This window comes from Pogona vitticeps, chromosome 6, assembly GCF_051106095.1.
Source record: "Pogona vitticeps strain Pit_001003342236 chromosome 6, PviZW2.1, whole genome shotgun sequence".
Lineage (NCBI taxonomy): Eukaryota > Metazoa > Chordata > Lepidosauria > Squamata > Agamidae > Pogona > Pogona vitticeps.
In genome coordinates, this window is record NC_135788.1 from 84,606,370 (window position 1) to 84,624,204 (window position 17,835).

Sequence of the window (17,835 nt, forward strand, 5' to 3'; positions counted from 1 at the left end):
GCATGGGTACAAAGTTGCTAACTGATGTATTATAGCAAGACTGCATGTCTGCGATACTGAAAGACTGGCACTGGTTGTCAATTACTTCATGGGTATAGCGTAACGTGTTGGTTTTAATCTTCAAAGCCCCAAATAGCTTAAAGGCCAGCTATCTAAGTCGTGTTATGAATCTGTTTTGTTATGAACAGACCTGAGCAAAGTGCGGCCCGCAGGCTACATATAGCCCGAGAGCTGCTCCTGTCTGGCCCGTCGGTTGTTGCTCCAATCTGGCCTGCCCGTTGCCACTCCTGTCCGGCCCGCCCATCACCGCTGAGTGAGCCGGAGCTCCGGCTCCGGTCACCCAGCACGGCAGTAAGCAAAACTCGCAAGATCCGACGCTGGGATCTCGCGGGTTTTGACTGTTACTCTTGAGCTGCAGGCTGTGGAACCTGCGGCTCAAGAGGCTGGAAGTGATCATTGCGCAGGCGATGTGATGACGCATCACATTGCCTGCGCGGGATAGAACAGTTGGAGAGGAAGGCCGCGGGGGAACAGAGGACAGGTGAGTTAGCTAGCTCAGTGTCGGGTGTTTTTTTCTCTCCCGCCTGCAGTGAACAAATTACAACGTTCACATAGTTAACTCCCTAAAAAGTTCGTTCACCGCAGGGCCTCACCCAATGTGGGCCTATTACTACCTACAAATTGGGGGCCTATTACTACCCACCCCCGAACACAGTTCAGATTTTTCATGTGGCCCCCTATAGAAATTAATTGCCCACCCCTGGTTATGAACCCTTCTGGATATTCAGATTTTCAGGAAAGGCCCTTTTGAGAATACTGACATCTCCACTGACAGGCACACAGGACAGGGACACATGATGTACATGTATTACAACAACATCTAGAGTGACATAGGGGAATTGTTTAAGTCTATTGCCACTAAATCAACAGTCTTACAGTATTTTCAAAGGGAACAAGTTGTAGTTTTCATGTTTTTCATCAGATGCACCTGATAAAGCAGGCTACAGTATACAACAATGTAATACACAGAATCCACCCGAAACATTCTTTCATCTTTCATATACCAGTGGTGCCCTGCATGATGACGACCCTGCAGAACAACAAAACTGCAGGACGATGCCTTTTTGTGATTGCTGTAGCGATTCGCGAAACAGCTATTTCAATGGGGGAATTCCACTTGATGACGACTTGGTCCGTGCTTCGCGGACCGTTTAATCGCAAAACAACGATCTTTACAGCTGATCGTCAGCTTCACAAAATGGCCTCCCGCTGTTTTCCCGACCCCTGCTCCGGACGACAACGATTAAAAACAGCTGATTGGCGGTTGCAAAATGGCTGCCCTATGGAGGATCTTCGCTGGACGACGAGGTAATTTCCCCACTGGAACACATTAACCGGTTTTCAATACATTCCAATGTGGGAGCTGTTTTTACATGACGATTTCGCTGTACAGCGATTTGAACGGAATGGATTATCGTCATCATGTAGGGCACCACTGTGTACATTCAACATTCTTTCATTTTCCTCAATCTCTCTTCTTATCTGCTTAATGCAAAATTCAAATAATTGATGGTCCAGGTTAAATGGACAACCAGTTAAGATCCCACTTAAAGAAACAGGAACTCCACTTCTGCCAAGATACCATGCTCTTTGGCTTCTTTCTCAACAGTCACCTAGTATCAGCCATTCCAGCAGGCTACTTGAAATAGTTCCACTTAGATGGCCTTTATAAGACTAGTGTTACAAATTTGTTTCCTCCTCCCCACTCCCCACTCCTTCCTAACTTTGTGTCACGTTTTAAGATTAGATTATAAACCTGAAGACAGGGGCTATAATGTTACTTATCTCTTTTTCTGGAAAGCTTTTTAAATTACAAGGCAGTATATAAATACCTAAAACAATAATTACTATTGTGGTTGTTGTTAAAGTAATTCTTTACTGATCTGATGCTAACTACTAGACCCTGAAATGGTCTTAGTGGGAGGGATTTTACTATGGCAACTAAGATGTCTACGCACCTTTCCTCCTTTACTTAAAGATTAAAAAAGCTATCAGCTCTGCTGATGGCTTCAAGAATTTGTAGCAAGCACAGACCTCTGATCGCTACCAACATCTTCCTTTTCCAAGATACTCTCAGAATTATGCCATTGTGGGCATATAAGCATCACTTCAGAATGCTTGTGGGAATGAAGGTTGATGGCAAGCAGTAGCTCATTGGGTATTCAGTTCTAGTTTAGGACTCTTGAGCCTTTGGCAGAGTCACCAGCTTTTAAGAAGTTAGGAAAGAAGAACTTTCCCTGCTCAGGGTTAGCCTCTATCTCCTGAAACAGTACTAATTGTTTCAAACTGTTTTGTTTCCGTCTCATTGTAGGATACACTGCATTTCCTCTCTCCCAAATCATATGATCCCCCAAACAGGGTGAATTGAGACATCCACAATGCAAACATCTGTGGCTAAATTCTATAATGATGTACACATTATAAGACTTCTAGGTAGTTCTAAAAGGAAGGTCTCACTGCTTTTAGGAGAAGCTTGGCCAATATAATCAATGTGCACTACAACCAAATGGAAATGTAGCCATCAAAGATCCTGTAATCTGAGAAGCTGCAAACCTAGCTCCCTCTGCCAGCACCTGGACAACACAAGCTACAACATGTGAGTAAAGAAGTCAAACATATTTTGGAAATTAAAAAATAAAAGTCTAGAAGAAAATGCTAACATACAATGTTTCCTTTTCCTTTAAATCTATTCTCTTATTTCTAATCTCCCATATCAAGTGTTTTATTCTCTTCTTACTGATCTCCCATAACAAAAAGTCCACAAGAACACAAAGGGTGCTGGAGCTCAGCTGTCTTGTCTCTGGAAACAATAAGTGGGAGACAGATGGAAGGAAGGATGGTCAGGGTGACCTCAAACCTGAGTGATACAGCAATAATTTTAGGATGATTTAAGCTTCCATTCCCTGTGGTATAGTATCATCTTTAAACATGATTGTTACTGTGTTCTACTTTCTTTGGAGGTGTGGGGTGAGGAAAGGGGGAGCCACAAAGGTCAACAGTATCACCCTGAGAGGCACTAGACTTGGATTCTGATACGGAGCCTAGATAGGTAGTATATTCTAAATCAAAGAACATTGCACGTGAGACACTCAAGCTTATTATTCTTGGCAGCTGTAGCATTTTGGAAGAATCTCACTGAGGAGTAAGCCCGTAAACCCACAAAGGCCTATTGTGGTACCAAGCCAGCACACCTCTGTAAACAGCGTGCTTAAGGAGAATTAAGAGAAAGGCATTAAGAATCTGACTTCAAATCACAAGGCTGTCCCTTTAAGAAGCTCAAATCAGGCTTAGGAATTATATAAGGGTTCAGCTATTACCCAACACACGTTGACAATGCAACAACATACAATTTACATCTTCTGAACAATTGTCTGTGATCACTCTTACTTCTGGACACCTGATTTTTGACCCTCAAGTTTACTCCGTTTGATAACTGTCAAACATGCTTTCCAGGAGCCACTGTGAGCCCATGCCTGCCAAGACTGGATTGTAGCACTCTAGAGAGGGCCAGGGCTAGGACTGGATGATCCGCTGCCTGTGCAGTGAGTCCCAACTAAACAGTACTGTTGGCAAGGGAAGACTTATTTCCCCCTTCCTATACTATCTAAGAGAGTTCCTTTTTTCCTCCAATAGAAGGGGCAAATCCCCTTCATTTGCTTTCTTCATTGTCAGTTTCTAACTGCTTCTAAAGACAGCTCCAGCCTACTTAGCTGGGAGAACCTTCAACTCCACTGCAATCTTCCCCCCCCCCCCAAGGCATCTTTTTTTATCTATCTGGAGAAACCAACAAGTATGTATAAGCCAGTTTTATTTGCTGGCAAGTAATCAGCAAGTTTGTAATTATAGATAATTATTTCTGCTTCTATATAAATTTTATTACTTATGAATGTTTTGGGCAGCTCTGGTAAACTACTGAAGCAAAACAAAAAAATGGAGAGAGTATAAATAGTGATTAATATGTAACAGGCACCTATGGTAGGAAGGTTGCTGCTAGTATCCATCTTCAGAAGGAAGAACAATCTTCCATCTTTTAAAAGTTATGTTTTGGTTTTAAAACATTACAGGAGAGACCCAGCACACCTCATAGACAAATAATCCATACCTCTAAGGTCCTGTTGTGTGCGAGCACCAGCCATGCTCTGTCGAGGCATCCGGAGAGATGTTCGTAGAGGAGCATGCCGCTGTTCATCTAGATAAGCTAAATCTTCTAGGTGGGCTGAGCTGGTGGCTGTTAATTGGACAAATGCTGGATCAGTAACACTTTTACTATATTACAGCAAGAGCACATGTAGAACCCTTCAGAACTGAGACATCGTATTTGCTACTGGTGATCACCAAAATGTTTTAAAACAGTTCACATTACACACTTCGGGTGTTCAATGAGCACATTACAGGTCTGTCTCATTTTATTTATTTAAAACATTGATCCAGCTTGAGGAAAGTGTTCAAGGCAGCTTAAATAATTGGGTGACATGGTCCCTGTGTAGCAAGATTTTACAGAGCAAATATTGCCAACCTCTGTGTGGAAGGCAGCAATAGATGTACGTACATATAACATGTGGACTGTTTTCTTTAGATCAAGTGAGGAGTGTCCATAGATATGTTTGACATATTCACTTGAACAAAACTGTTTATTTGGATGGCACAGAAAAGAACATTGGGAAAACTTACTTTGAAATCCCATTCATGTCTCTGAAGAGGGAGACAATCCTGAATAGACTCTTAATGCCTCTCAGGAAAGGGGGTCACATGTTTCAATTAAACTCTTAATGGAGTAGATGCTGAGGTTAAGCTCCCTGTTCTGACATAGTTAAGCAAAGAAGAAAGGCAAATCAAAGGAAAGTATACCAAGATACAATAAGTATCAAGTGTGAGCAAAGAGAGCAGAGGGATAGGAGGGTCAGGATGTCTCCTTTGCAGATAAGAACATATTTTCATGCAAAGCTTTCCCAATGTTCCACTTTTGGTCTATGGAAGAAGAGATCCCTGAATAGCATATACATAAGCTTAACACTTTAATGGGGGAGAGGTAAGTGCTGCCACTAGGGAGAAAATATCTCCTGAAGAACCATGTGCTGAAAGGCTGGCAGAGCCAAAGCAAACACCTATATCATTTAACGACCAAAATTCTGTTGCTTAGCATAAACCAAACTGTAACATTTGGTCCATTCCTCTCTGGCAAATAAACTGTCTCTGCTGTGATTACTGGGAGTACACAGCACACTGGTTTGGTGTATGTGCACCCAAAAATTACAGCAGAGATGCTTTGATTACCAAGGGAGAATGGGCCAAAAGTACTGGATACAGTACTCTAGATGAGGACTAACCAGTGCTGAATAGAGGGGAACTAGTACCTCATTGGATATGGAGACCATACATCTGTTATTGCTGGAGGAGACTCTTGAGAGTCCCCTGGACTACAAGGAGAATAAACCTATCAATTTTGAAGGAAATCAACCCTGAGTGCTCACTGGAAGGACAGATCCTGAAGCTGAGGCTCTGGCCATCTCATGAGAAGAGAAGACTCCTTGGAAAAGACCCTGGTGTTGGGAAAGTGTGAAGACAACAGAAGGGGACAACAGAGGATGAGAGGGTTGGACAGTGTCACTGAAGCGACCAGCATGAATTTGACCAAACTCTGGAAGGCAGTGGAAGACAGGAGGGCCTGGTGTGCTCTGATCCATGGGGTCACAAAAGAGTTGGACATGACTTAACGACTAAACAACAAGTAACTCATGGGATATGGAGACTATACCTCTGTTATTGCATCCTGAAATAGTATTTCCTTTTTTTCCAGCCACACCACTCTGTTGGCTCATGCTGATATTTTTATCTACAACAATTCCAAGATCCTGCTCACTTAATATTACGGTGCCAGGTATCCCTATTCTGGTAACTGTGCATTTGTTTTTCCTCCTTTTAGGTGTACAACTCTGTGTTTATCCATGTTAAATTTCATTCTGTTCTTTTCAGGCCAGTGCTCAAACCTATCTAGATCACTTTGAATTTTGTTCCTGTCTTCCAAAGTATTAGCTATTCCATGCTTTCGTGTCATCGGCAAATCTCCTGCAATCCCTTGTTCAAGTCATTAACTAAAATGTTGAAGAGCACAGGGCCTAGGACTGAGTCAATCTTTTTGTCCACAGTGTGATTGATGAAGACAGAAGAAGGGAATCTCAAGAGCTGCTAGACGGCATAGACCTTTGGGGAGGGGAGGAATGAGCAATCAAGTCTGATGTTGGCTGTATCTTTGTCAAAAAGGTGCATACTTGGATTAACAGAAAGGGTGATCAGCTAAACTATTTGATGATAGTCACTAAAAAGACCAAGTCTAAAGTAGCTTAAGAAATATAGGAAAAATGTTCAAATGGAGGTACAATGGGAGTGTCAAACACTCCAGAAAGTGAACCTGAGAAATAAGTGTGTTGGAGACTGAGGCTCCCATAATGGAGCATCAAATAAGAAAATGAGAAGAGATAAGAGGGGATACAAAGTCTGGTGAGGAGACGAAAGGGCTGCTAATTGCCTCCTGAATGATTTGGGATGAAGGCCCGTATCAATGCCTGCCTGAGGAAACTCTAGCACACATGGAAAAGATGCATGGGCTGTCCACATAATGTCTATAGCACTAACAGAGGAAAGCCTTCCAGGTGAATTCATAAATTCTGATGGAATACTTATGAGAAGAAAGAAAGGTATAAATCATTTTATCCTCTATTCTAATAGGGGCATTCAGATTCTGTGCAATGGAGTACAATCAAATCTTGGTCTTAAGCAACATTCTCTCCAAGCTGCGCTCCATTGGGTGCACACAACCGTACGAGTGTAACTGCCCATTTGCTTCCATTTGTGTCTGGAACTCTGCACATAGGGGCGGAGCCTCCACACAGAGCTCTGGAGAATTAAACATTGATCTGAATGAGAGGTGATACTAGGACTGAAGGTGAAAACATGTGTGAAGAAACCATGGGTTCCTTCTATGGTGAGGGTTACAGTCTTGAAAAACCAAGGAATGTGATACTGTTTAGAAGCCTTTTGTATTTATTTTATTTATTTATTAAATTTATTCCCCACCCATGTATGGAATCCTGAGACATAGAAGACTCCAAAATTTGCCTAGCAGGGGCCAAGGAAAAGAAAGAGGTGTTACTGAGGAGAGATGAGAACCAAGAAATCAAAATTAAAGAGGAAGAAAGTTTTAAAAGGAAAACTATAGAATAGCAAGAACAGTGCAGTGGAACAAAGACCTTTGCTGAACTAAGGAAGTAGAAGAATTGGGACTGGAGTAAAGTCTACTAAAACAGTGATCCCTAACCTTCGGCCTCCAGATGTTCTTGAATTACAATTCCCAGAAGCCTTCACCACCACCTCTGCTGGACAGGATTTCTGGGAGTTGAAGTCCAAGAACATCTGGAGGCCCAAGGTTGGGGAGCACTACTAAAAGCTTAAAACATGTGACCACTTTGTGTCTTGAGCTGCAATAGAAATTAGCATTTGTTGTTTAATCGTTAAGTCGTGTCTGACTCTTCGTGACTCCACGGACCAGAGCACGCCAGGCCCACTTGTCTTTCACTGCCTCCCAGATGTTTGGTCCAATTCATGTTGGTAGCTTCAGTGACACTGTCCAGCCATCTCGTTCTCTGTCGTCCCCTTCTCCTCTTACCCTCACACTTTCCTAACATCAGGGTCTTTTCCAGAGAGTCTTCTCATGAGATGGCCAAAGTATTGGAGCCTCAGCTTCAGGATCTGTCCTTCCAGTGAGCACTCAGGGTTGATTTCCTTCAAAATGGATAGGTTTGTTCTTTTTGGAGTCCAGGGGACTCTCAAGAGTCTCCTCCAGCACCACAATTCAAAAGCATCAATTCTTTGGCGGTCAACCTTCTTTATGGTCCAGCTCTCACTTCCATACATTGCTAATGGAAAAACCATAGCTTCTTCCAGCAATCTGAATTCTGGTTTGGGATTCCTCCAGTCCAGCCTTTCGCATGATGTATTCTGCATATAAGTTAAATAAGCAGGGGGACAATATACAGCCTTGTTGTACTCCTTTCCCAATTTTGAACCAGTCAGTTGTTCCATATCCAGTTCTAACTGTTGCTTCCTATCCCACATACAGTGGTGCCTCGCTTAGCAATGTTAATTTGTTCTGAAAATATCGCTGCTAAGCGATTTCATCACTAAGCGATATGCGGTTTCCCATTGAAATGCATTGAAAACCGGATAATCCGTTCCAATAGGAACGAATTGCTGTCCTTAAGCGAAAATCGCCATAGGAAACATCGCTAAGCAAAACGCGGTTCTCCAATTGAAATCTCAATGGGGGGGAAATACAACAACAAATTAAAAAAGAGTCAGAACAAAGTCAAATTGGGTTAACAAAGGGTTTATTAAGTGCACTTTATGATTTCAAACATTTTAAACAGTAAACTTTAACTTTATAAAGAACAGAAAAACATTTAAAAAACAGCAAACATGAGGCTGTTTAAATCATCGTTAAGCGAAACAGGGGACCCAAAATTTAATCACTGTGCGAAGCATGGTCCCAACCATCGCTAAGCGAAAATCGCCCATTGGGACCATCGCTAAACGAAGCGCAAAAACGCTCCGAAAAAGTCATCGATAAGCGATTTCGTCGCTAAACGGAGCGCCCATTAAGCGAGGCACCACTGTATAGATTTCTCAGGAGATGGATAAGGTGGTCAGGCACTCCCATTTCTTTAAGAACTTGATATAGTTTGTTGTGGTCCACACAATCAAAGATTTTTCCATAGTCAATGAAGCAGAAGTAGATGTTTTTCTGGAATTATCTGGCTTTCTCCATAATCCAGCGCATGTTAACAATTTGGTCTCTAGTTCCTCTGCCCCTTCAAAATCCAGCTTGTACTTCTGGGAGTTCTGGGTCCACATACTGCTGAAGCCTACCTTGTAGGATTTTGAGCATAACCCTGCTAGTGTGTGAAATGTGTGCAATTGTACAGTAAGAAATTAGCATATCCAGGGATATCTCCTTTTTGAAGACAGAGAATGTTAATTGATTTGTCTAAATCAAAACATAGCCATATGATTTTTGTTTGTTGGTATAGGAACAATATTTCTCCCTAGAAGAATATATATTAAGTATTGTAACTAAAATTCAGAAAAGGTTGCTTCAGAGAGGTCTGGAACCTAATTATAGATGTATTAGAATCCTGAACCTTGTAGCAAAAACTTTCCAGGCTCATTTATTGTCACATCTCAATGTTTAATGGCAAACAGGGTGGATTTAATTTAAGATGATTTAAATCAGTGGTTCTTAACCTTGGGTTACTCAGGTGTTTTTGGACTGCAACTCCCAGAAGAAGTGAAGAAGCCTTCACCACCAACTGTGCTGGCTGGGATTTCTGGGAGTTGCAGTTCAAAAACACCTGAGTAACCCAAGGTTAAGAACTACTGGTTTAAATCACAATTTAGATCATGATTTAAATCACTAGTCCATAAGATTTGATTTAAATCAAGATTTTTAAATGTAAAGACTCATTCTTGCTGATCTTTATAATCTTTAGTATTTGCAACCAGATGAAGATATCATATTTTGAATAATAACCTGTCAGATTAGTAAAACAGCTACTGTACATCAGGACAGATTTTAGTTTAATAGGTAAATCACTCATATGTGGATAACTACTTAAATTGTTTTATTTAACTAAAACAATAACATTATATAGCATGCATATTCTTGTATTTGCTTCAACATCAATGTGTTCATTGTTTATACATAGACTGGCATAACAACAATGGAATTAAGGTCTTTTCCTGAACTTTATACCATTTTTAACTGCGAAAAAGTTCATGTTATCTCAGCTTAGAGAACTTGGATTAATTGAATTATTTTATCAAAAATGTAAATACAGTGGTGCCTCGCATAACAAGCGCACCGTTTAACGACAAATTCACATAGCGATCTAATTTTTTAGATCGCTAATGCGATTGCATTGCGATGTTCTGTATAGGCAAAACATCGCATTGCGATGATCGGTAAGTGTTTCGCTTACCGATCTTCGAATTGCGATGTTTTTTTAAACAGCTGATCGGCGGATACAAAATGGCCGCCGGGTGCCCAAAATGGCCGCCGCAAGTGTTTTCGCGCCCTGCCCTCACTTACCGAGGGCGCGAAAATGGCGGCGCTATGGAGGAACATCGCTGAACGGTGAGTTTTGGAGCCATAGGAACGCATTAAACAAAGTTTAATGCGTTCCTATGGTTTTTTATGTTCCGTTTAGCAATGGTTTTGTATAGCGACGATTAATCCGGAACGGATTAACGTCGCTATGCGGGGCACCACTGTACTGTATGAATATACAGCTTCATGCTACATAACTAAGTAATATTTCATGCAACAATCTTTGAACTATAATGTATCTTAAACCGGATACTTTTAGATATATTTTCCTCCAAAAAAGCATTTCATTAAAATACATTTGATTTAAATCAATAACACCCAATTTATATTTTTAAAAGCTGATTTTTTTAAAAAAAATTAAATTTTTTATTTTTAATCTACCTTGATGGCCAACATTTCACATCATTAATGTTTCAAAAGGCTTTGACATGCATGTATGCCAGCTAATGCAGGGTGTGAGACAGATGCATTTCAACCCCAATAAACAGGTGGAGGCAGCTCAGTGTTTCTGAGGTTACAGTTTGTGTCACAAAAGTAGTCAAAATCAATCCTCAACCATAAAAGTGTAACCTTGGGCATCATTTTCCCATCAAGTTAGATTCATAAAATAACTGAGACTATTAAGTTTGCTTAATTTTACACAGCAGTAAACTGAGACAAAAATTAAATAAAACAGTTCAGTTCTTCAAAAAGAATTACATGAAAAGAATAATATTTGTATGTTGTAAATATTCCCTTAACTGAAACTGAAGAATACTGAATGCTTTCAGAAACTAGGAAGAGAAAATAACTGAAGTCTGAAGGATACACTTAAAGAACAAGAAACTTCAACCTACATTTTCTTCTGCACTGACCTCAAAGAACACAACTGCAAGAGAAATGTTAACATTGCACAGAACACGCAACATATAAAAACACTTTTGCTCTAAGTTATCAACCAGATATATCTGTGAAGTCCTCCAAACAGATACATAACTTATTTACATTTATACTGAATTTTTGTCTGCATATTTTAATTCTAAAGTAAATCCAGATTTGAATGGAATTAAAATATAAATTTCAGTATAGCACTCAACTACAACATATTGAAATTAAAAGAAAATACGTCATTTGTGTTGCCTTATTGATGCAAAAGATATGCAAATAGGTCAAAATTACATAAATGTGGCTAAGTTGCTTAAGAGTAGTGGAGAAAACATCTAGAGAATAAAGCAGAAGAAAAAAATATATATTTTTTCTGTCCTAAGGGTTTTTGCTTTTGCATTAGATCGTATTATTCAGGGCAATGATGTTGATTATTTATTTATACATTACCATCAATATGCATAGTGCTATACTAAGTACAAGAACAAAAATCATTGCTCCAAAGGGATTATAATCTATAACCAGACACAGGGGAGGTAAATGAGGAAAGAAAAGGAAGTGGAGGCAGAGGTAAACAATACATGCTATTTCAACTACATGTACTGAAGCTTAGTTATCTATGGCAGAAGAACTGAATAGAAATGGTGTACCCATTCCCTACTCTAATCATAAGCTGCACATGATACTGAGCTATCTGAAGAAAGTTTAAAATGCTGTGGAGGGTAGATCAAAGCATAAGAGAAGGAGGAACATACTGTAATCATTTGAGGGAGCAGGAGATCTTGAGGTGGCTGGATTAGTATGATTTAGGTTCCAGTGATAAGAATAATATTTTACAGTAGTCTAAAACAAAAATGCATTCTAGTCACTATCTTGACAGTTGCTGGTGCAAAAACTCTCTATGGATAGCCCTGGTTGCCTACTTCCAGTTGATCCAGGGTCTCTTCACCAATTCCTTACTTATGCAATTTCAGGCCTGCTTGTTACCACTCTGGCTGATCCAGGCTTTCTCTCCAGCTGTGCAAATCCTGACAAATTCCCTGTGTCCCACTAATCCAGGGGTGTCCAACCTTTCACCTTCCCTGGGCCACATTAGAAGATGAAAATTTGGTTTGGGCCGCACATAAAATAAAAGAACAGTAACGATACCTGCTCATCCAATTGGTCAGCACAAACAAGAATTTCCACTAGTGACACAGAAGCAGGAATGTGTTCTTTTCATGAGTTAACTAAAGAATAAGGAAGACATGTAGTTTTGTGCAGTGTGTGTGTGTGTCTGTGTGTGTGTGTGTGTGTGTGAGAGAGAGAGGGGGGGGAGAGGGGGGCAAACAGGGCACTGGAAGCAAAACGAATGGTGAAAAAAAGTTAACAAAACCTCAGTTTAAAAAAGGATGGCTCTCTTCTCCCCCCCCAAAAAAAGAATCCAAAAGGCCCCATGGCCATGCGTGTGGGAGAAATCTCTTGGTGTGGGGGTGTCACCTGGAGAGTTGGTCTAGAGGTGGAAAAAGGAGGGAGGGGGCAGGGAAGACGGAAGGAGGGAGAGAATAAAGTGGGGGGAAAAGTGGGGGAAGAGACCCAGTCACCGCCTCTCCTTCCCTTTGGAAACCCCCCCTGAAGGAAAGAAAGCCAAAAAAGAAAAGGGGGGTCTCTATGCAGGAGGAAAAAAACCCACCATCCCCAGGATGATTCCCTGCATGTGACATGAAGGGGATACTGGCGAGCTCCCTTGTTCCACCCCCACCCCCGGTGAGATCGTGACCCCTCACGGAAGAAAGAGGGGGAGGAAAAAGGGGAGTCAGTCACACACACAGTTCAAGTTTATTGTATTAGCTAAAAGCCGTCACAATTGTTTAAAATACCGATATGGTTAATTAAAATCATGATAAAAACCACAGACATATAAAATAATAACAGACCCCTCATATCTGAGAATCTGAGTCCTTCTTTCCTTCCACGCAAAGCAATGCGGGGTCCCTAGGCAGTTGGGGGGGGGCTAATGTTCATTTTTGGAAATCCCCTCCAACCGACACAAACACACACACACACTCAAAATGACCTCACCCACCTCCTTCCAGATCCTCCGGCGAGAAAAAGAGCAAAAAGCAGCGCGCGCGCGCTTCCGTGAAGCCAAAGAAGGCCCCCTTGTTTTCACCACTGCAACCTTTCCCAATCTGGCACCCTGCAGACTGGCTGTGGATGGTAGTTGTTGTAATTCCGCTCGTCTGCAGGGACCCAGTTGCGAAGGTGTGAGTTTTACAGTAGGTACACACCTCTCCAGCACGATAAAGGGGGGAGGGGGCTGCTGGGTCCTGTAATACAGAGTCTCAAGCATTACGTCCGTGCCCAGGGGAACACTTTTCAAGCATGTCCCCATAACAAGGCTTCCCCCCCCGCTTCCCTTTTCCCTGACAAGCCACAAAGAACCCCATAACACTTCCCATCCTTTTCTGAACAGGCGAGCCATGCTTAATGGGCGCCTTTCTCAATTTTTCCCCAAGAGAAAAGCAGAAGCAACGAGGCAGCCCCTCTCCACCCATGCGGACTGATCACGGAAAGGGCAACCCCCGGGTCCTCCCTGTTCCAAACGTATCGCCTCAATCCCGTTCGGGGGGTGCTTCTCTGGAGAGCCAAGGCGACACCTCCTGCACTCCAACAGGGTGGAGGCAAGGCCCGGCCGGGCCTTTTGTTTTCTCCCAGCGGGGAGGGGAGAGGAGTGGACGGGAGGCAGCGGCGCCACCGCATTCCAGCTCCCAAACAGCCTCGGGAGCCCGAGCAGGAAGAAGCAGGGAGGGAAGAGGAGGGGACGGGAGGCAGCGGCGCCACCGCGTTCCGGCTCCCAAACAGCCTCGGGAGCTCGAGCAGGAAGAAGCAGGGAGGGAAGAGGAGGGGACGGGAGGCAGCGGCGCCACCGCGTTCCAGCTCCCAAACAGCCCCAGGAGCCTGGGCAGGAAGAAGCAGTGGACTGCGGGGGAGAAGGGTTGGGTCGTGCAGCAGCGGCGGTGATGCGCCTGCCCTGGATGAGCTCAGAGCTGGGCTGCATTACAAGCTGACCTGGGCCGCATGCGGCCTGCGGGCCGCGGGTTGGACATGCCTGCACTAATCATTCAGACAGTGTGGTCCCAAAAAGTATCTAGCTTCCTTTTCTTTCTTTCTTTGTGTTGCCAAACAGGATCTATGTGACAATCAAACTCTTTTCGTTTTGTTAAATAAAAAAAATTATGCAGGCAATCAAAACAAATTAATGCCTTTTCATGCACAGCAGTCACAAAGGCACTAAGCACTGAAGATTCTTCAGCAAGGAAACTCCCAGAAGGATTACTAAAAATAAGTACGAAGAACATCAGAAAAGAAATCAAATTACAGCCCCAAAAAAGGTACTGTCCAGACTGACTTTAAGCTTCCACTGAGGTGGAGTTCTGCTGGAAAAAATCTCTAACTTCACTGTTCAATGACTTAACTCCATCAATGTACACAGGGTTTTAGACTGCTTTTTTTTCAGAGATAGACCATAGCCATATGTGCTCACATTCACCAAGGTTTCTTATCATGTGCTTCAAGATTCAAGGTCACACTTAATCAGTTTTTTAAATGTCAAAACTTTTAATAACACTTTGATTACTTTTATTATTTTACTGAGTATTTTAGATTCTCTCTCTATTGAAGTGTTTATTTATCAACTATAAGTCATTAAAATACGTTAAAATAAAATAATAAGCAGCAGGTGAGATAGTTAATTAAAAAAGAAAATACAATAAGGCGTAAGCAGGAATCAAAGAGACAAATGTACAGGGAACAAGCGAGCTCGAATGTTAATTGCAGCCAAGGCAAAGTTTGCCACGTTTAAGGTGGTATTGGCGTTAATGTCAGCCAGGAGCCAACAGACCTGGGCGAGATTAGGTCTGTCTTGGATGGAAGTCAGAGAACTTGCCAAAAACCTTGATCTAGGGGAGTGGTAATATGGACATCTCAAAAGGTAGTGAGTGATGTCTTCGACTTCTCCAAGGTGGCAAGGACAGATTCTTAGGTGATAGGGCAGATTCTCGTGTCTGCCCTCTAACACTCTTGAAGGCATACATTGAAAACGTAGAGCGGTAAAGGCCTTGCAAAGGGCAAATGTAGTTATCCAGGTCAAATAGTTTTCCATGACAAAAGTTGACTTATAGAGTGGGAGTGAAGAGGAATAGGGTGAGCTAGAGATGATGCAAAGGTCACTTCTGATATGAAAAAGGCGAATTGTGTCCTTGAGACTAGCTTTCACACATTTGGGCGGAAGAGCGGTTAAAGAATCTAAGTCGATGCCATAGGAGTCAGTTATTTGTTTCACAGCACTCACCCAGGATTTAAGAGAGGGGTTGGCCAGTTGTTCTCTAAGGCAGATCTTAGGTAAACTGGTATCATTCATTTGGGACAGTTTATGCCAGTACCGGACTAGTGCTGAATGGCAGGTGGCAGCTACAGAGATAAGGCCTACTTCTGCCCTAAGTAAGGAGGCTGGAGTACTCCGCGGGACACACAAGATGGAGCGAATGAAGGTGTTCTGTGCGGCGTCTAGGGTCGAAATGTTTGTGTATCCCCAGATTTCGGCCCCAAAGGTCATTTGGGGAATCAGTTTCTTGGCAAAAATTTCAGTAGCGGGGGGAACCAAGTTGCCTCCTTTAGACCTTGTAAAGTGTAGGAGGGCTTGGATGGCATGGGCGGCTTTAAGCCTTGCTGAGTCCAGGTGTTTTGACCAGGAAAGATGAGGGCCAAAAATAATACCCAAGTAACGAAAGGCTGACACTTGCTCGATTGGGAAGTCCCCAAGCCTCCAGGTATGTTTTCTGCGGTGGTTCCCAAAGGTCATCACTTTGGTTTTTGCGTGATTTATTGTTAGTTTTTCATGGCTGCAGTAAGTACTTAATTTGGCCAGTAGTCTACGTAGCCCAACCGGGGTGAGTGAAAAAAGGGCAATGTCATCGGCATATAATAATATTGGAAGTTTTATGTCCCCAATTGTCGGCGGAAAGAAATCAAGGCCTTGGAGCTCAGATACAATGTTGTTTATGTAAAAGTTGAAAAGAAACGGAGCCAGCAAGCAACCTTGACGGACCCCCTTTTCGGTAGTAATTTCCTCTGAAAGCATACCATGTGGGCCGAGTCTGACTCTGAGATTGGTGTTTGTGTGGAGCTTTATAAGAAGAAGGAGGAGTCTTTTGTCAATGTTGGTTTCTGCAAGTTTCCGCCATAGACGGGATCTATTTATTGTATCAAAGGCCGAGGATAGGTCGACAAAGGCAGCGTACAATTTTTTCCTCCCCACCTGGGTGTATTTACGGACCAAATGGTGGATAACAAAGGAATGATCCAGCGTTGATTTCCCTTTTTGAAAGCCAGCCTGTTCTTTAGCGATAATAGAGTTCTCTGATGCCCATTTCTCCAGCTTAAGGAGCAGGAACTTCGTGTATAGTTTGGAGACCACACAAAGAAGACTTATGGGACGGTAGTTTTTTGGGTCCAATTTGGATCCTTTTTTGTGAATGGGGGAAACGATACTGTCTAACCACACCGGGGGAAATTCACCTGAGTGGTTAATAAAGGAGAACACTTTGGATAAAACATCAGTTTTTTAAATGTCAAAACTTTTAATAACACTTTGATTACTTTTATTATTTTACTGAGTATTTTAGATTAACATTTAATTGTTATTAGATGCTGTCAAATCTATTCAGATTGAATTGGGTATTTGAGATATTCTAGAAGTCATTTTACAGTCTCACTCCCCCAGTGAGTTTCTATGTCCAAGCTGGGATTTGAACCCAGGTCATATGAGTCTTAAGTCTATTATTTTATCCAGTACACCATACTCTCTATATATTATACAATATATTAAGTTATTTTTAAAATTAATCTGCTTTCTCCCCGAGTTTTGTATGTTAAAGAGAACTACAGACCCAACTCCACATAAGAATGTGAAAGTTTTATGGACAAAGTGAGCTAGCAAAAATGATGCTCCTGAATTTAGGAGTGGATGACAAAAGGCATCTGAGAAGAAATCATTCTTGCTTCTTTTGCTCTAGAAAAACAATGAAGGAAATATGTAGTTTCTATTGTTTCATATACTTGGAAATTAGTATTGCAAACTATGTACCTACAAGTTCTCTAGTATTACTAAATGTAAGCACAAGAGCTGTCTGAGGTCTCTTACTCTAAGAGATCCTTCTACAGAGTGTCTCCTCAGTTTAAGACTGGTAAATACCCTGTTTTCAAAAAAAAAAAAATCTAACCTGGAAATAAGCCCTAGTAGGATTTTTCGGGATGCTTGTAATGTAAGACCTACCCCAAAATAAGCCCTAGTTCAGTGAAACCCCACCCTCCACCCTTGTGCAGCATTGTGCGGCAACCAGAAGATGACATGACTGTCAACCCCTGAAAATAAGCCCTAATGTGTTTTTTTGGAGCAAAAATTAATATAAGATTCTGTCTTATTTTGGGGGAAACATAGTATTCAAAATAAATCTTCATTAAGTGTTAATAAGGAGTAAAGTTTACACAGATCAGATAGTTGTTCTCTAGTTCGCAGTGACAACAGGGTTTGTAGTACTTCAAATAAATTTTTTTAGCTTCTTGGTTCCCAATTTCATGCAGCTCACATATCATAACTTTAGCAAATTTGAAAGTTATTTGGTTAATGTTGTAAGAATGAAACTGAAAAACGCAAGTGGCATTGTGCAAATGGTTCTGTTATGCATAACTGTTCATTAATTTTCAAATAA

General features: G+C 41.8%; 1 protein-coding gene across 14 annotated transcripts in view; it reads right to left on the reverse strand.

Moving 5' to 3' along the window:
- TANC2 (tetratricopeptide repeat, ankyrin repeat and coiled-coil containing 2) overlaps nt 1–17,835 on the reverse strand; it is a 297,308-nt gene that overhangs the window by 69,244 nt on the left and 210,229 nt on the right. For all 14 annotated transcript variants that reach the window (XM_073004058.2, XM_078377736.1, XM_078377733.1 and 11 more), the window contains one exon: nt 4,163–4,288. In XM_073004058.2, coding sequence (XP_072860159.1) covers nt 4,163–4,288 — 126 coding nt within the window. The remainder of the gene's footprint in view (nt 1–4,162; nt 4,289–17,835) is intronic.